Source organism: Struthio camelus, chromosome 3 (genome assembly GCF_040807025.1).
Source record: "Struthio camelus isolate bStrCam1 chromosome 3, bStrCam1.hap1, whole genome shotgun sequence".
Classification (NCBI taxonomy): Eukaryota; Metazoa; Chordata; class Aves; order Struthioniformes; family Struthionidae; genus Struthio; species Struthio camelus.
In genome coordinates this window covers 139,472,052-139,489,480 of record NC_090944.1, presented here as the reverse complement: position 1 = coordinate 139,489,480, position 17,429 = coordinate 139,472,052, and the positions used below count along the sequence as shown (strand labels likewise).

The 17,429-nt window shown below is 42.2% G+C and overlaps 1 protein-coding gene across 2 annotated transcripts in view; it reads right to left on the bottom strand.

Annotated features, from left to right (window-relative positions):
• MRPS5 (mitochondrial ribosomal protein S5) overlaps positions 1–17,429 on the bottom strand; it is a 62,893-nt gene that overhangs the window by 14,533 nt on the left and 30,931 nt on the right. For both annotated transcript variants that reach the window (XM_009686841.2, XM_068940486.1), the window contains exon 6: positions 3,524–3,614. In XM_009686841.2, the coding sequence (XP_009685136.1) occupies positions 3,524–3,614 (91 nt within the window). The remainder of the gene's footprint in view (positions 1–3,523; positions 3,615–17,429) is intronic.

Here is a 17,429-nt window from a genome sequence, read left to right as displayed (position 1 = left end):
AAGAAAAACGGACTGCCAGCTTACAAACTGGTACTTGATCCTCTCTGACCTACTGATGTTTACCAGGTGAACTGTGGTAGCGATGAAGAGATAGCAAGGCAGTCTCAGAGTATTTGCAGTTAGCTCAGGGCAAGGCATCAACTGACCACGTAGAGTGAACAGGAGGAGGTGACAACTGCCAGGATCAACTCTGTAGTCCACCTATGTCAAGACAGATTGACTTCAAACCACTTAACTTCAAATCGGTGGATTTAGCTTTTTTGATGTTTCTGTTGCTGTGTCAGCTGGGGCTGACAGGTTAACTCCGCCATGGAGCATAATCCCAAAATCAACAGGCTTTGACCTGACAGCCAACACTGACTCATTCATTTCTTGCAGTCATCACAGCACAAATGGGCTGGAAGAGATCTAGGAGAGCAACAGCACTGCGAGAGGTGTGGTGCTACAAGCGGAGAGGACAAGGCAGCAAGCCTGGGAGCTGCTGTGGAAGAAGCAGACAGGCCAGGGTAGCGACCGCCATGGGCCTCCACCCAAGACAGCTTCTCCTGTGCACTCGCTGTGCTCCCAGAGGCAACGCAGCTCTATCACTTCCTAACTCCTACGCCAAAAAAATGCAAGGAAACTGTGCTATTTTGCACGCGCGCACGTGCGCACACACAGAGCACATTAACAGAGTATTAACACTGTGAAGTCAATCAGAATAGAAAATGCCAAAAATGAGGTCGCCCGGGCAACCTCAATTCTATCATTCAACAGATATGCATTAGAGTGAGTGAGCTTAATAACACGTTGACATATGTTTCATGAAAAAGCCTTTCAGGGAAGAGGTAGGCAGACTTTTTCTAGAGCACCATTTTTGTCCTGCGGGAGAACCACACCTTCCTCTACATATAGACTCCTTCTATCCCTCCAAACTGCAGTTAAAATTCAGCTTGAGGCAAACATCTGGACTTGAATCTTTCAAACGGATGAAGTTCTGCAAAGCTGTAAGCAACTGGAAATATGCTTGTCTTATTAAAGCTTCCACATACATCCCATAAGCAGTGGTATCTACTCAGCTCATAATAATAGGAGACTGTTTACATCCAAGAGGGGAATGCTTTAGGAATGCATATACATCCAAAATAGAATTTGCTTTGCTACAGTCACATAACAATGCAAATGCAATTTCCTGTCCTCTGTCAGCAATACAATGCGTCCTATATCCCTACCTCCTGAAAGGTGCATAGGACTTGGATTGTCTTCCTCAGAACTATTCACTTTGGGTTTTCTTCCCCCATCCCTTCAGCTGAAACACGTTTTAATTCTGCATAGCTTTCTTACTTCTAAGTCCGCTTGAGGTCTAAGAGGAATTTTAACGTAGACTGGTTTACGTCCTCAAGAGAACGTACAGAAAACTGTCTCCTTCAGGAGAAAAACTTAGTGCTTCACATTCAAAGGTGCTTCTTAAATAAAATTTATCCTGCAAAAAAATGGCTTTAACTCATGGTATTTGAAAATTGAGTGAAAGATAAACATCATTCCCTAAACAACAGAACTGGAAACAGGTAAGAAGCTCAGCACAGTACAGGCTGCATAACTACTTTACAAATCACTTTACAATTAAGAGCTATTAGCACTACCCTTGATAATTTTGTCCTCACACCTTAGCCCACTGGCTCAGAATCTGACCCCTCTCCAACCCTGGCTACCAAAAGCAAAACATGTCCTGTCAAATGAAGGATGCCTAATAATTTTTGTAATTGACATAGTGAAACACGGGACCTCAAAGGCACACAAACGTGTAGGCAAATTTCTTTTTTCTTTTCTTTTTCTTTTTTTAAAATATGGGACCTGTTCCTCCTCTATGTGAATTTCCATCAACAGAGATAACTGATCCAGCTAAGATGGTGGGGGATTTCTCCTGCAACTCTTTACTTTGTACGCAACCCCTTAAGAAGCTGCAGGACATGGTACCATATGCCTGGTCTCAGCCATCTACGCCTTTGCTGTGTGTGAACTTACTAATTTATGAAGCAATACCATGGTATCAGCTGGGACCCTCTTGGCAGGACTGGTTCATCCAAGTTAGATGCTGCACTGAGATGGTTTGATTGCTTCTAGAAACTGCTTGGACAGAGCTACTCTGCAGCGTAGTCATGCTTAAAGTTCCCTTCCAAGGAAAACAGAACTAAAGAAAAAAAGAACTCTCTCTTTACAGCTGGTGTATTAGATCCTTCATAATCTCACGTTTCTTTTGATTTGTCTCATTTACTTTATGCAGTTGATAGCATTTCTGTGGTTAGACTTCAAATCATTGGCTGAGCAGACCTTTATAAACAGAAAACCTGCAAACGGGTCAGGCCACGGATCACTCAAGTTACTATGAGACTGGACTCAAAAGGCCATGAGTATTCTATTTTTCACTAGAAGTCTCAATACAATATTTACAGGAAGCCCAGAAAGTGGATTTCTTATGATGGAACGAACTTCTCTAAAATAAGGAAGCTTCCTGAAAAGGGTCAATGTAAAAAGAAATTCTAGGGTCTTCTGATTTGACAGATTTATTAGAAATTTCTGAATCAAGATAATCATCTATGCTAACTGAAACTACCAGTGAACAAGCCTCTATTTTTAAACTATAAACAATTATACTTGCAAGGGATTATGCTGAGGTCTCCAGTGAAAAAAAGAAAAGTAAAAAAAAAAAACCTCTCAGCTAGTTAAAAAACTAATTCTAGCTAGAAAATAACCCAGGAAAGGGTACAACCAGTCATACTGTCCTTTGCTGCAAAGTGATCACTGCTGTTAGGGCAAATGAAAAAAACAAAATAAAGCACAAAAATACCCTAACAACTTGAAAGTGATTCTGAAAACCAGAAAACAAGATCCACACTTACTGAGTCCCTGTTTCCTCTTTACCCTACCTGCTCTGCTAACTATGGAGGCCCAGATTAATTTAGTCAAGGGGATGAGCATTTCCTGGAGCATGTCTGCCCGCCTGTGATCCCAAGCATCTTCTGCAGATCTCTCTTCTTTTTCTGAGAGGAGACAACTACGCTCTGCAGCTAGGTGCTTCGGGTTAGGTGGAATGAATGCAGATTGGCGTGGCTGAATCCTGCTTTCAACTGTTTTGAGTATAAACATTACCTACAGCAAAAAGAAACAGTGTACAGGAAAGCTTATACGATCCCTTCTGATAAGATCTGCCATTGGCTGGTTATATCACTCTAGAATTAAATGAAAATCGTTTTTACCACTGGATAGTATAAGCCCCCATCCTAATCACATATTATTACTTTTCCCATTATCTTTTATACGAAACAAAGCGTCCCAGTGAATACGCACATAACTTGATTATAAAGCATACATTTATAGGTGTAATTCTTACAGGTATTTCAATATTGCCTAGTGGAAAAAAGGGTACATTTTCTTTTGCAAAAAGATAACGTATACAATACGCCTTTAAATTGCCATACCTCCTGAAGTCTTATTCCAAGCAATGATTAATGCGGTACCTTTCACGTACATTAACTGCACATACCTGCAGCCCCTTTTCCATTTCCAATAGCAACTACGGCACGAATTGATTTTTTTCTGCCTTCCTTCGCTTTCATACAAAACACATTTTTCACCTGAAGAAAGAAATACAAAGCAGCTCGTTATGACACAGTCCATCTGTATTTTTTTTTTTTTTCCAAGAGTCAGTTTATTAAAAAGACATTAGAGTTTTATGAGGAGACCTCACAATACATACTGCCTTTGTGAATGAAAATCATCTGCAGCGGGACGCTGGCTTCGAGGCACTAAATATTTAAATGCTGCAAAGAATCTATACTCGGGCGCACAAAAAGTTTCTTCAGTGCGGTTTCACTAAAACGTCCCTTCTGTTGTGTTCCTCTGCACATCTCTAACGGCACGAGCTTCATGTGTAATTTTAATTGTGACGAAAAAGCAGACAGCAAGGAAATAAAATAAGAGAAATGAAAAGTGACATGAACATCGCCCGCCCCTTTGCATTTTAACGTATTTTAGAAGCACTCTCAGGAATTGCTCAAGGCAGGTCGTTGCTTTCCAGGGGTTAAGGCCTGGGATTCAAATCTGCTTGCAGACAGCAGAAGGCATTGATTTGTAGCTCTACTCATTACCGAGATGGCAGCTGCTAAAAGGATGACTTCATTTAAGAGAGGGGAAGAAGAAAAATGGTATCCGATTCCTGGAATCAGAAATGTTAACAGAAGCTCGGCAGTAATTTCAATTGAGGTTGAGGCGGGGGGACACCACAGCCCCTGGGGAGCCAGGTGGCCTTATGGCTGGTATTTGGGAAAGCTAGATTTGCTTCTGGCTCTCTGCTGCGGATTCCTCTGGCTGACTGAGCAAGTCTTTTAATCCCACTGCCTTACAGCCTTCCCACTTTAAATGGTCTAATAGAGCCTTCATCTACTTAGCTGCCGCTCTGGCTTCCTTGGTTTTGCTTACATACACACATATATACATATGTGCATATATTTTACAGAACATACTGGGTACTGCCTGACTGTGCTAAGGTTTGTGACTCAGAATTACCAGTCAGCATATACAATTTACTCCATGGTCCGTTTCTGCCTTTCCCCTCAAATATAGCACGATCCACTTTCTTGAAGCACCAATATGATTTCTACAGACTATACAATAACAGTTAAATTAAATATACATTGTTAATATACAAATGAGGCAGTGCTCCCCCCCTTTTCCCTGCATATAGCCTTTCAGTCTGGCTGCAGCATTGCACATTTGTAAGTAGATTACCACAGAATACTTGGAAAACGTGAAGTCTCTGTATACATCTAATCATCCTCATCTAGCTTTGAAGAGAGCTCACACATGATGCCAACATAACGGCTTAACCGTTCTTGTTGGCATTCACAATAAGAAAAGTCCACTGACTTCACTGGGTACAGATTAGGAATGAGTACTTCTGAAAAATCCTCCTCGTTTTCGTTAAAATAAAGATGCAGTAAATTCAAGGTGTGCCTGCGTCCCAGAGAGATTCACAGAAGTGAATCTTTGCTTTTCTAGAAGCTTTGCTATTTGCTTGTTGTAAGCGATTTTTCTCTCTGTGATCCTATAGCTTACAATAAGGAACTAAAAAGCAAGCCCCCACTAAGATGCAAGTACCTGGGAAAACAGGTTACTTGCAGAAAATGTGTAATAATGATGGAAAACAGAAAAGGGACCCAAACAGAGCGATGTTCTCTCCAGAAGCATCACAAGTACGCCGGTTCGGCTCTACGTCTACTCGGGTCTCCAAACGCCAACGTGAACAGGCACGTGCACGAGAACAAAAGCAGCTGGCATGCAGATCGTCAAAAAGAAAGGACATCATCTCTGCTGGAACCTCCTTAGAGCTTTCTCTTCCCCCTCTCCAGAAGGTGGCAATAAGGACACGCGCAACGAGCTTCTGCAGAAGCCGCCTTCCAGAAACTGCACTTGTCAGCTGTTTCTGAGCAGCTCGGAAGGAAAAAACGCGTCCGGACACCCATCGCCGTCAGCGCTACGGCATCGCTCTTCAAACGCTGCCAAGGCCTTTCAAGCTGGCTCGCGTGCCCTGGCTGCCACGACTGCTGGACACTGGTGTCCTCCGGTCGTTCCCCCGCCCGGCCCCGGGGCCAGCTCACATCCAAGAGCTCCTTTGGAGCGGGTTCAGCGGCGCTTCCCTTCCTGCCTGGAATTAAAGCGTGCAGCCGAAAGCGTATCATTAAGCTGCGACAGAATTAATTAATACACGATTAACAGCTTGCCGCTTTTCAAACAGCACGGCCTCCAAAAAGCGACTGAAACTAAGGCGCAATTACCCTTATTTACTAGATTTTAATTCGAGCCAGATTTAAAGCCTGTTTTTTAAATTCGCAAACAGATGCCCGTTCAACCTTAATCACAGCGTACCTCAAACTGACGGTCTCCCCGCACCCGCCATGCGGTGCTAGCGACCTAAACGCCGCTTTCTGTGGCGGGCTGGGGCAAGAGCAGCACCTCTGAAACGGGGAACGGGAGCACTGCACACCTTTACTTGGAGGGGAAGAGGAGGAACAGAAAGCAACAGTTTCAAAGGTGGACTCAGAAGAGTGCAAATACAGAGGCTGTGGTCAGGGAGGGGGTGGCCAGGGGCTACTGTGATTTCAAGCGCTCGTCGGCTCTGGGCCACCCTCCTGACACTGCTCCGCTTCTGCTGCCGGCGTCTAGGGGACGGTGTCCATGCAGCCTGACCCCCTCGCAGGGTGTGAGCTCCTCTGGTTCAACACTTCTCTACGTTGCAAGGTCAAAAAACAGGGCTGAAAGAAAAGCGTTTCCATGCAGGTAAGCCTACAGAGGCTCAGGGACACAGCTAAAAGGCTTGGGATGCCAGTTACCCAGAAGAACTGAGTATTAGAGCTGTATCTCTCGTGTTAGCTCAATCATGCCCTTAACAGCCTTCTCTTCTCCATGAAAAGCCAAGGGCAGAGCAGAGACGCAACCCAGAGACTTTTAAGGGCAACGACAGAACCTCTCCCAGTTATACCTTAAACCTACAGGACCATCAGAAATCGCCCAGGCTAGCTGGAGGGCACAACTAGGTTTGTAGACAAGCAACAAGTGCGTCATATGCTTTCCCTAAAAGCATGCACGTGGTGGGCAGCAGCGAGGGCAGCGCTTCAGGAGAAGGCAAATTAATCTCTCTTCTGCTAACTAAAATGTGACCTTCTCAAAGGCTAGTCAGTCAGTGAATTTATCAGTCCATACTGTTTAATGTATGTACTCTGTCTTGGCCATTACTTTGAATAAATAAAGCATTTATCTTTTATCTCTCAGAGAACGTGATCCAGTAGCTGTAACCTTGGAGCAGCTGGCACCACAGGACAGATTAGAGCCAACTGTCTTGCACATCAGGTATACCCAGCCCCCCAAGGACGTAGTAACTAGAGATGCAGCAATATCAAAATAACCTGGACTCCCCTACCCCTCACTCAGCAATACAGATGAAGGTATTTTGGGGGTGACCACCCCCAAATTCCACTTTACCGGCAGGCTGAAACGCCGAGAACTCCCAGAACATGGGGAAGAAACGCTGTGTACAGCCCTGACCCCTCCTCCTCTCCTGCCACAGGTTGCTTCAGGTGCCAATGCCAGAGCTAGAGATTGCTGAAATAATCTACATCTTCCGTCTACACAAGTTGTCAACGATATACAGGGAACAGAAAACTCCCCAGTAGTTCTGCGAGCCAAGTCTAGAGCTGCAATACCCCCAAAATGCATTTTAGCCAACATCTCATTTGAAGTAAATTATTACTCAGAGAACACCACATATACCGTGCAATTTTTCAGCCAAGTATGTCAAATAATGGATCTCAGAGACTGTAATTTCATGCAGCATTTCCTTTGCACAAGCCTTTTTTTGTGCCATTTGCAGAAACAATAGCTAGAAAACAATTTCCAAAGACTTATAAAAAGAAATGAAGGTTTTGGATGCTGTGCATTAAGGAATGCTATTTTTGCCACAAAACACATACTGTGGTTTTAAAATATGGTTATCTGTGGCGAGTCTACCAAGATTAATTCTGTGCTTTTAAAACAAACATGTACTACTCGGTTTCTTGCTACTTCATGGAAAACTGAAGCCTTGGCCTTGTATTCTATTATATTAACAATTCCCTGTTGCATCTGGACTTTATTTTTGTCTAGTGGATGCAGAACAAACGATTACAGTGATGCGGTTATCTTTCTTCTGTGTTCATACTCCCTCCAGATAGCTCTTGATACTTACACATGCATACTTTTGGAATGATCCACATATTAAGTTGCTGACAATCCATTTAGAGATAGTTAAGGTCCTTCACATCATTTTGGCCCAACATACCTCAGTTCTTCTGACTTTACCTCTGCTTCCCTCATGCCAACGTAAAAGTACTGTTCCTTAGGCAAGTGGTTTCTCCGTGGCTCAATAAGGAAAGTCATCTAGCACGTAGTGCCCCCATCCCTGAACAGTGCTGGAACAGAGAGTCCCCGCGTAACCAACCTTTATCCCTGTCAATTTTTGCCAAGGGCTGGATTCAGAATGACCAAACCAGTACAGGCGACATTCGACTGCAAGAACACAAACCTTCAGAAGAAGCTTGCTTTAATGCAAATGGGTGTCTGGAGAACAAGCAAACAACAGACTCACTTGGGCAGAAGCTGCCAGCTTTACGAAATTACAGGTTTCGCGTGAACTCTCAGCACATCCGGACCCAGAAATGAACTGCCAGTACTGTGATACACCTCTGTAAAGTATACCCAATCTCAATGCAATTCAACTAAGAATAAAGTCTGTAAAGCATACTACTGGAGATAACATCTGAATCTAGCATCCTTTTTTTCCCATGAGAGCCCAGGATCTGGCTTCATTTAGCGCACACTATCTTGATTATCAGACAAAATTATTCCTTCCTGAAGGCTCTCACTGCTAACCTGATTCTTCGGAAAATATCACCTTCCCACTTTTCAGAATACCCACTCAAATAGTCTAGCACCTGGAAATATGCTATTTACTTTGATTCTATCTTTGGAAGAACCAGTTAACTATTTTTAGTACAGAAGTGTTAAAAAGATCTTTTGTCTTCTTTTCTTCCCTCCCTTCCCACACCCCTAGAAAGTTAAAAAAAAAAAATAATAATAAAAGGAAAAATTCCAGGAAAAAAACCCCACCATATGCAATTCTACCTACAACATAACAAAGAAGGAGAGAGATAACCCTGAACTAAAATAGCAACATAAAATGATGTTGACATCAAAGGACCAGGACATAGATAATACCAACATCCTCAGTACTCAGCTCATGTCATACCAAGCTCTGTATATAGACTGAGGCACCAGTGTATTTTTATCTGCAGAGAGTGCCTCTTGCTCCGGGGCTAATACCACCGTTTTTACATTGCAGCCTTTTGCATTCTTTCTGTATACAAATTGAGTATACTGTCTGACTTGAACTACTTCTTCTTCTTCTTCTTTTTTAAATCAAGTATAATCTTATTAAACACTTGCACGCAAACCAATGTTTCTTCTGTTTAAAAAGGCCAGTACTGTATTCTAACCATCTGGCTGAAAAAGGGAACTATTCTGACACTGGGAAGATTGTACCATAGATCACTGACCCAATTACAATGGGGCTACGCTTGCACAAAATTCTTCAAGTAAATTGACATTTATTACAATCGGGAAACAAAAAGAAAAAAAATGTGAATAGAAGAGGAAGGAATCAAAAGGCTGAGTTTTTACAGTCGGCAGAGGACAACCCGTCGGACCGCTGGGACAGAGTTGTCACAACAGTATCAGACACAATAACAGATCTATCTAATCTATCTAATAACGCAAAGGGCATTATTTTTCACTACATCTGCTCCCCTCAAAAAGCCTCCTTCCATGCAAGATTCAAAAGGGCACTACTAACCTCATGTCAGGAGCTTTCAGGCCTTACGATTACTAAGTCTCACTTTCCAATTCTGATTGCATGACGTGGCATACGATGTCGATGCCGTAACACAAGACCTAACCTTTAGGCTGTTTTTATACTATGTTACTGTGTCGATTTTGGAGGGGGGGGGGGGAAAGAAGAACAATTCATTTGACAATGGATGGTAGATGATATAAAGCCTCCCAGTGAGAACAAGAACGGCATATGCAACCTGTCAACTACAGCTGTAAATTCATGCTAAACAGCACTAAGTGCTACCATCGGTTGTACTCTCACAGAACCTACTCTCATGCACAATATACAAGCAAACCGAGCCTTCAGGCTGGGGTGGGGGGGCAAGGAAGGAGCAGGTACCCCCCCCCCGTCACCCGTTTCAAGGCACATACGTATCTAGAGGAGTGCCAGAAAGAGCAACAATACGCAATTCTTGCTGCTCTTCCTTAACGCTCACCCAAGCTGGCTTTGGCTGTGACAGCCCTAGCTCTAGGTTACATGAAAATCTCAACTTGTGTGTACTCTATTCTACAAGCAGGGACAAATCAAGTTGGCTTTTCTACTGCTACTTCATAAGGAAATACTTTCACATAGAATTTCTCTCTCTCTCAATAAGTGAGCGTATCCTTCCTGCTTAACAAGTGAGCTAGCATAATCTTACCAGAAAGGGGCTTTTGTATTTTTGTTCATAAAACAGTCCTTTAAAAATGGCAGCTTTAATGTCCAGAGAGCTGCTGAAAATCAGGACAAAGACCGAAAAAGAACAAACAAGCTTTCAGTTTCTTTCTGCAAATTCTAATTTCCCAGCAATTGTTGCTTTAACCTCTTGCGCTGTTGTGAATACAAGGATAATGGAAAAGGCATACAAAAATAGCATTATGCATGCTATCTATTTAAAGTAAGAATACTAATAAGACTTGTTTATTTCAAAACCCGCACTTGTTATCAGAAAATTATGGGACTCATAATTATCTTGGGCTCATTTCTGCTTTGGATATAGAAATCTTTGCTACGGCTGACATTTTTCTGGAGGAAAAAAAAAACACATGCAAAAAACCCAACACACTCCTACTTTCTCCATTCATGTCTGCGGCAACCTTATAAAACAATACACCCCCATCTGGCTCCTAAAAAGCCTTTTTATTATTTAAATATAACGAAGCAGTGAAACAGATTTCCATAATACGTGGAAGCATTGCATAGCAACTTTTTTTTTTTTTTTTAACTTAATCTAATGAATTTGACTGTAAATAATTATGCAGGCACAGAATGGCCAACTTTAGTAAACCTCTACCGCAGTATCCAAACCAGCAGTCAGTTGGGACATATCACAACAACAAAACAACAGCCACTTTTCTCCAGTGCACCTTTTCAGCTAACTAAAAGCTCTGCTGCATGCAGGGCTGATGAAGGTGTTACCACTTAGATGTAACAACTGCAGCAGAAGCATGATCAAAGCAAAGTTGATCCTTATTCCACATTAACTTGAGTATTAAAAATAAATGTTGAAATCGGTAAGCTAAATGTCAGGTCCAAAGACAGCACAATGCATGTTGTGGTTTTACAGGAGAGGCCAAACCCAGTGTGTTGTTACTACACTCAGGCACAGGAAACCAGAAGAGAACTGATCCTCTCCCCCCTTCCTTTGCAGTGCGGGGATGATGCCCTGTGGCTAGTGCTTCCACACGGTGGAGAGATGCACCACGAAGAAGTTACCTGTGTGTGCCCAAAACGAGTGAAAAAAAGAGGGAGGATTCATCCGTATACTCCTTGCAGTCTTCATCCAACTGGCAGATCAGAGCAGGGACCTAGCGGGGCGAAAACCATAGTTCTGCCAGGAGAGAAGCTCCTTATTAATACACTGATTTGCAAACCACAATTCCACCTGACGGGGTTTACCTTAGCTGCCCTCGCCGAGTTATCCTCAGAATATAAAAAAGGTTGTAAGAAATCAGAGCTTAAGCTCTTGCAGTCCTGTCTTCGGCAGTGGCCGGTGACAAACGTCTAAGGAAGAGGTCAGATATGGAATCATACTTCCTCTGAACGTGGTCCCAGTTTTTAGCACTTTGTGGCTTAGGGACAGAGGAAGAACCAGGAGTTGCAGGGAAGCAGATCCACGTTCTTAAGGGAACGGAAGGTGTTTGAGGGCAAACTCAACAAGTCGTCTTTCTCCGATGACTGTCCCGACTCTCAGGATTGGGTTACTTCCTCTCCCTGAAACAGCTGTAGCACTGCACGCCCTTCATTTATGCTTTATCATCTCTTCAAAAATAAGCACCGAGGATTAGCGCACCCTCGGCAGATTATCCGCAGAACATCTGCCACGACCAGCACGCCACGCAGACTACCTCTCAGGAGAGAGCCTTTCATTACTTCAGGTAGCCACTTCTGAAGCAAAAATTGCTTTCCTAAAAAGGATGAACAACATGACAACGGTGTTTGGCCGAAGAGAACACCTGCTTCCTCCTCTATTTCCTTCCCTTAGGGAGGAAAGAGACAGGACTGGACTTCCTGGTGGTTGTTATAATCCAAAAGAATTTGCATTAAGGAGGTGTAAAACACAACAAGAACATGATTTATGGAGTTAGCCGCACCAAGCACCAGACTTTCCCTTTGCTTTTATCCACAGAAAGGGAATACTGGTTGCAGAAGACAGCATCATTTCACAAGGGCTGAACGAAGTAAGACTCAGAAAAGCAATGGTCTGAAAAGATGGAGCATCTACCCAGATAAAACACACACCTATTTTACAAAACTTCATAAAAACATCATAGCACTTCCTAATTAGTCAACTTGTTTCACATTTAACTACTGACCTATAACCGTTGTGTCTTACTAATTCACACAGACTCAATTGAAGAAGTTTTAAATAAATACACCAGATGATTTTTTTTTCCAGTGAAGAAACTGAAATTGCCGACTTACTGTGCTGATGTTTCATTACAAGATGAAACAAGGACTCAGAAAAAAGAAGAAAAAAAGAGAAAAAGCTGTGTCTACTTTTATGGGAGGTGCCCATGGTTCTCCTTAAACACAGACCAAGCTTAAAGCTAAACGTCCAGCCAGGCTTCGTTACGTCACTTTAAAAGCCCCTCAGTCCATTCCAAAGAATAATTTACTTAAAGGAATTTAATAAATCGTGAGTTTTTTTCTAAAACTCACTATGCCAATTCTACTATGTGTACAGTTATTCCCACTACTGATCCGTCTGAGAGGAATTAAAAAGAGAGGAGGCTCCTCTGACTCTTCAGCATCTCAAAGGCATCTCATTTATTAAGAAACTGAACAGAAGCACACATCTGTTCATTGGTTCAGAAAGAATAGTTGATTTCAAACCTGAGACCAACGGATTACTTTTGCATTTTAAAATAAGCCTGCATACAAAGTATATGGCACAGTTCAAGACATCTTATTATTGCTTACTTAAATGATCATTTTTGTTGCATTTACCACTCTTACTGTAATCCCTAAGATATTATTAAATAAGAATTTGGTATGGAAATGGATTTACATATAATCAGATGATCACCAGTGCTCTTTTAATAATATCATCCTTAAAAGTTGTTTTTGGAAGCCCAGACATATGCACACCAGAATATATAATCTGCTATATAAGCGTGCAATAGATAAAAATACCTCCTTTACTGCTGCAACAAACCATCTGTGACATTAAGCGTGAGTTTGCTTCTCATTCTATTTTCTATCATTTCTTATCTAGGTCCCAGTGACAAATCTCACAAGAATATACTAAATAACTTGAGAAAACAGCAAAATCTTGACACTGAACTCATTTTTACAGGTCCGTATTCATGTCAATTTAGATATACTTAACTGCAATAAGTGGAATCATTTTGAATTCGCATTAGTGTTGCAAACTCAGAGATGGGATAAATGCACGTAACAATAACAGGACATATAGAGCATTAAATATGAACTGCCTGTTAAGATCAGAGTCTTTGAAAATAGATGTTCTCTTAAGAGTTAGACTAAAGCTCATTAATGGAAAAAAATATCCCTCATTGCATTAACTTTCAAGTGACTTAATCAGTTCTTGTGCATACCACTACCACCTCACACATTCTGCTGAGTCTTTGAAAAGTCAAAGCTGATCTTAAATAGCAACTTAGTTTTAGAAAAGTGACCATATCCAAAGAATAAAATAGCTTTGTCAAGATAAAAGAAAGGAACTTGTAAAAACTCTTGACCCTACCCTAAGGGCTAAACTAAAAGTGGAAGACTAAAGAATTCCAAATGAAATAAATGATCAGGACTTAAACCGAGGAAAAAACCGAAAAAGACACTGGCAGCAAGGCAAAGAAAGGTCTATACACTTAAGTTCAAGACAACTGACACAAAACTTGAAAAGGAAAATACTTCTATTTGCATGGGTGCAGTCATCACTCCGAGGAGTGGATGCTGGAAAGTGATGTTGCTCAACATCTTCACTGTCACTGTAGAAGAGCCCTGCCAAGTAGGGGAGACCTCCTTGGCAACACCTGCATAACGCTGTTTCAGGGAACACAGAACCAGAAGAAGGGACTTAAGCTCAGCGATGGAGAGATTTGTTATGTTCACGGGGAAAAGGGACTTTGGAAATGATGAGAAGGAAGGAAATGTATTTTTAACTCAGGCCGCACATTACTCGAGCGAGTTCTTGCGCGCGTGTGTGTTCCTGCCGGGACAGCACCGCTCTCAAACGCATCCGATTCTCCAAGCGTTACACAAGGAGAACAGTCCAACTACTGCAGACATATATCCGTGGGCTGAATTACAAACTATTCCCAGCTGCTGCCAGGGAGGAAAGCACAGGTTCTCCTCCCTGTTCTCCATGCTGCTTCTCCTTCCCTACGCATACTGTTCATTCGGAGAGTAACACAGATCTACTTTCACCTCCCGATAGCGTCAGATGAATATCCTTTGGGAGCTGAGCGTGTGTACCTTTGAAGGTAGATCTGCCCTAACGCTAATAATTACACTACTTATGAAGTAAAACAAGAGGAAGTGAACCAAAACGTCTACACATCAGAAAGGTCATAAAGCAACCTTCCCCCAAGCAGCACTTTTAAAACCACAGAATCACAGGAAAATGGTTTAGACGGCTACTGATTTTGCCTGCCTATTCCACTCTTGACCGATTTACCTAACCTGCTTTTGAAAACCTCCAGTGACAAGAGATCCTGCATACTCCCAGGCCTAGTGCTCAGTTTGCCCTACTGCATCTTTTTCTTCATGTCTAAAGTCAAATTTCCCTTGCTCCCTATTTAAATCCACTGCTTCTTATCCTTATCTCAGCAGACGTAAAATAACTTGCTCCTTTCCTCTTCGTTTTTTTTTTTTAAAAACATAAAACACCTCATGACCTTTAATTTTCCAGTACGACTTTCCAATACAACATCACTACTACCCATGTCTCAGAAGAGAAACACAACCACTGCGACGAGCAACGGTTTTGATAATGGAGGACCGCAAGGACACGCTCACATAACCGGCTGGTTTCTCCACCGGCGGTCCTCTCGGCAAAACGCAGGAAGAAGGTAGTTAAGGACAAAAAGCATTTGCTTTGCTCATTTATCAGAAGAGGACAGAAGCCGTGGCCGCTTTTCTGGAGCGGCGCTGTCAGTCAGCTCGACTCCCGTCTTCTCTTGTTATTCTTCTAACTTTCAGATAAGGAATCAGGTTATTCTGTTGAAGGAAATGCTTTTCACAATCCCCCTCTCTCAGCTGAACCACGCTTTAGAGTCACTTGAAATAACTCACTTTCCAATGACTTATGCTTGTTCACAGTTTAAGACTGATTGCAGTTATACTAACTTTGCTATCGCTCTTGCGTCCTGCACGCGGTATTTATTAGTTACCCAAGGCAATTTTAAAGACGTTTGATTTTAACTCCAGCAAGATCTTCCCTACTCTGCCCACGTGACGTATTTCAATGGGGACCAAGGACAGGCTCCTATCACCACGTCAAACGCAACAGTGAAATTCTCTGAAAATAAGTTTTGACGTCAACATTTCTTTGCGGAAAGCACTGCACAAGGAATAGCGGTATGATTTCAAGCAAAAGGCAGCTGGCCACCATTTTTAAAGACGAGTGACACAAACAGCGATAAGGAGTTGAGAGCGCGCTAAAACCAAACACGATAGAAAACTGTCTCTTGCCTCCACATAAGAGAGGTGGTTCACAGCTAATATATCTGTTTCCACATTTCTCCCTAAGCCCCTAAATAAGACACACTGAAATGGCATTATTATGAAAGGACGTTATTTCCCTAACCTGAAGTATCTGCTTCTTTCTCAGAAGAGATAGCGATGGAAGCTAGATACTGATGTTGCTTTACAGCCTCTTTTGCCCATCCTGTATCCCGCTCCTAAATCCTATGCAGCCTCGTGTTGCCATAAGCCCCAAAAAGCTGACATATCAAGGGATTGCCCATTACTCAGATTTTCTGCTCATCACATTTGGTACTGTTCTGAGCTAAGATATGGTCATCTCCTCCTCTCTTTGACTGCCACCCGTTTAATGAACAACCTTTTCCTTTCTCTCCAAACCAAGCAAGCGCTGCTTGCTTTCACGGTTCCTTAGCCAGCAGCTCTGACTTATGGCCAAGGGACTGGTTCACTTTTTCCATGGCCTTTCTCCAAAATGGGAGGTGTTTGGCCATGCTCCAAGAACAATACACCCAGACACAAGGTCTGGCATGAGAACCAACGTTTGGCACTTGCTGCTTGCTTAGAGATACGCACAGCAGAAAAGGAGAGTTACAGTCCCCAAGATGAAAATCTCAATACGAGATTTGACTCTGACCATAATGCAAAATCTTGAGGCAGAATAACTGTTTTCAAGTGCATCCTAACAACTAAGAAAATGTTATTCCTTGCTAGTTTTGTCAGACATGATTTGTTTTTAAAAGGATTTGCATGGAGAAAAAACAGCTGTTCCAACATGACATATAATATGACATATATAATATATATAATACATATAATAGTACACAGAAGGAACACAATTCCAAAAAGGGCATCGCTACTGAATGCTGGCAGGGGAGCACAGGAAGGTGTGCTTCCAAGTGAAACTAAGTCGAGAATCAAACACAGAGCGGAATAAATACCTTTCCCAAACACAGCCTTTATCGTAAGGACACAGGTACAACATGAGACTTCTAAAAACGCAGCCAGTATTTCATAGAACTGTTTAATAAGCAAAGCTGTACTAACAACGAGTGACGTGATGAATGGTAAAAGCCTGCTGAAAGTAAACCAGAATACAAAACAGTATCTTCTGAAAGCTAACTTTGCATCTTCTACTGTTGATTGGCAAAGCAACATCTGAAAGGGTAGTGAACCCTCCTATTTGTTTAATTTCTCTGGACTGAAAGCATAGTTCACTCACACAACCATCAAAAGGCATCTGGCAGCTTCAGAGACGCATGCACTTAGTGATAAATTGATGTTTACTTCCAGGCTGTGTCATCTTTGCATGAAAATTTTAAAAACAAACAAGAAGTTATGATTGTGAAATGTTTATTGCCCTTTTAGTTACCCCAAAGGCCTTCGAGCAGACTATTACATATCATGAAGAGAGATCCAGGAAGCACGTAATGGTTCAATTTCATGAAATCCTCCTGAAAGTCACCACACGCGCATTTTACTGCTTTAGCTATCCTGTAATTAGGCATTACTTTCCAAACTAGTTTTGCAAACTGTGATAGCACTAAGTGGATATGAATGTTTCTCACGGTGCTGGGTCTGAATATCTTTTCACTTATCACAGTTCTCCAAATCCCACCCTGCTGAGGAAAATTTTGCCCTGACAGAGGCTGCATCAGTAACCCTGAGATGGAAATTTGGTTTCCTCCTTGATTACTATCGTTTCCCGACAAGTGGTAGAGGCTCCCTTGAAGGAAAAAAAAACAAAAAAACAAAAAAAACAAAGAGTATTCGGATCTGAGAACTGCTAAGCAGATAAAATAGCACAGGAAGACACCTAAAAACT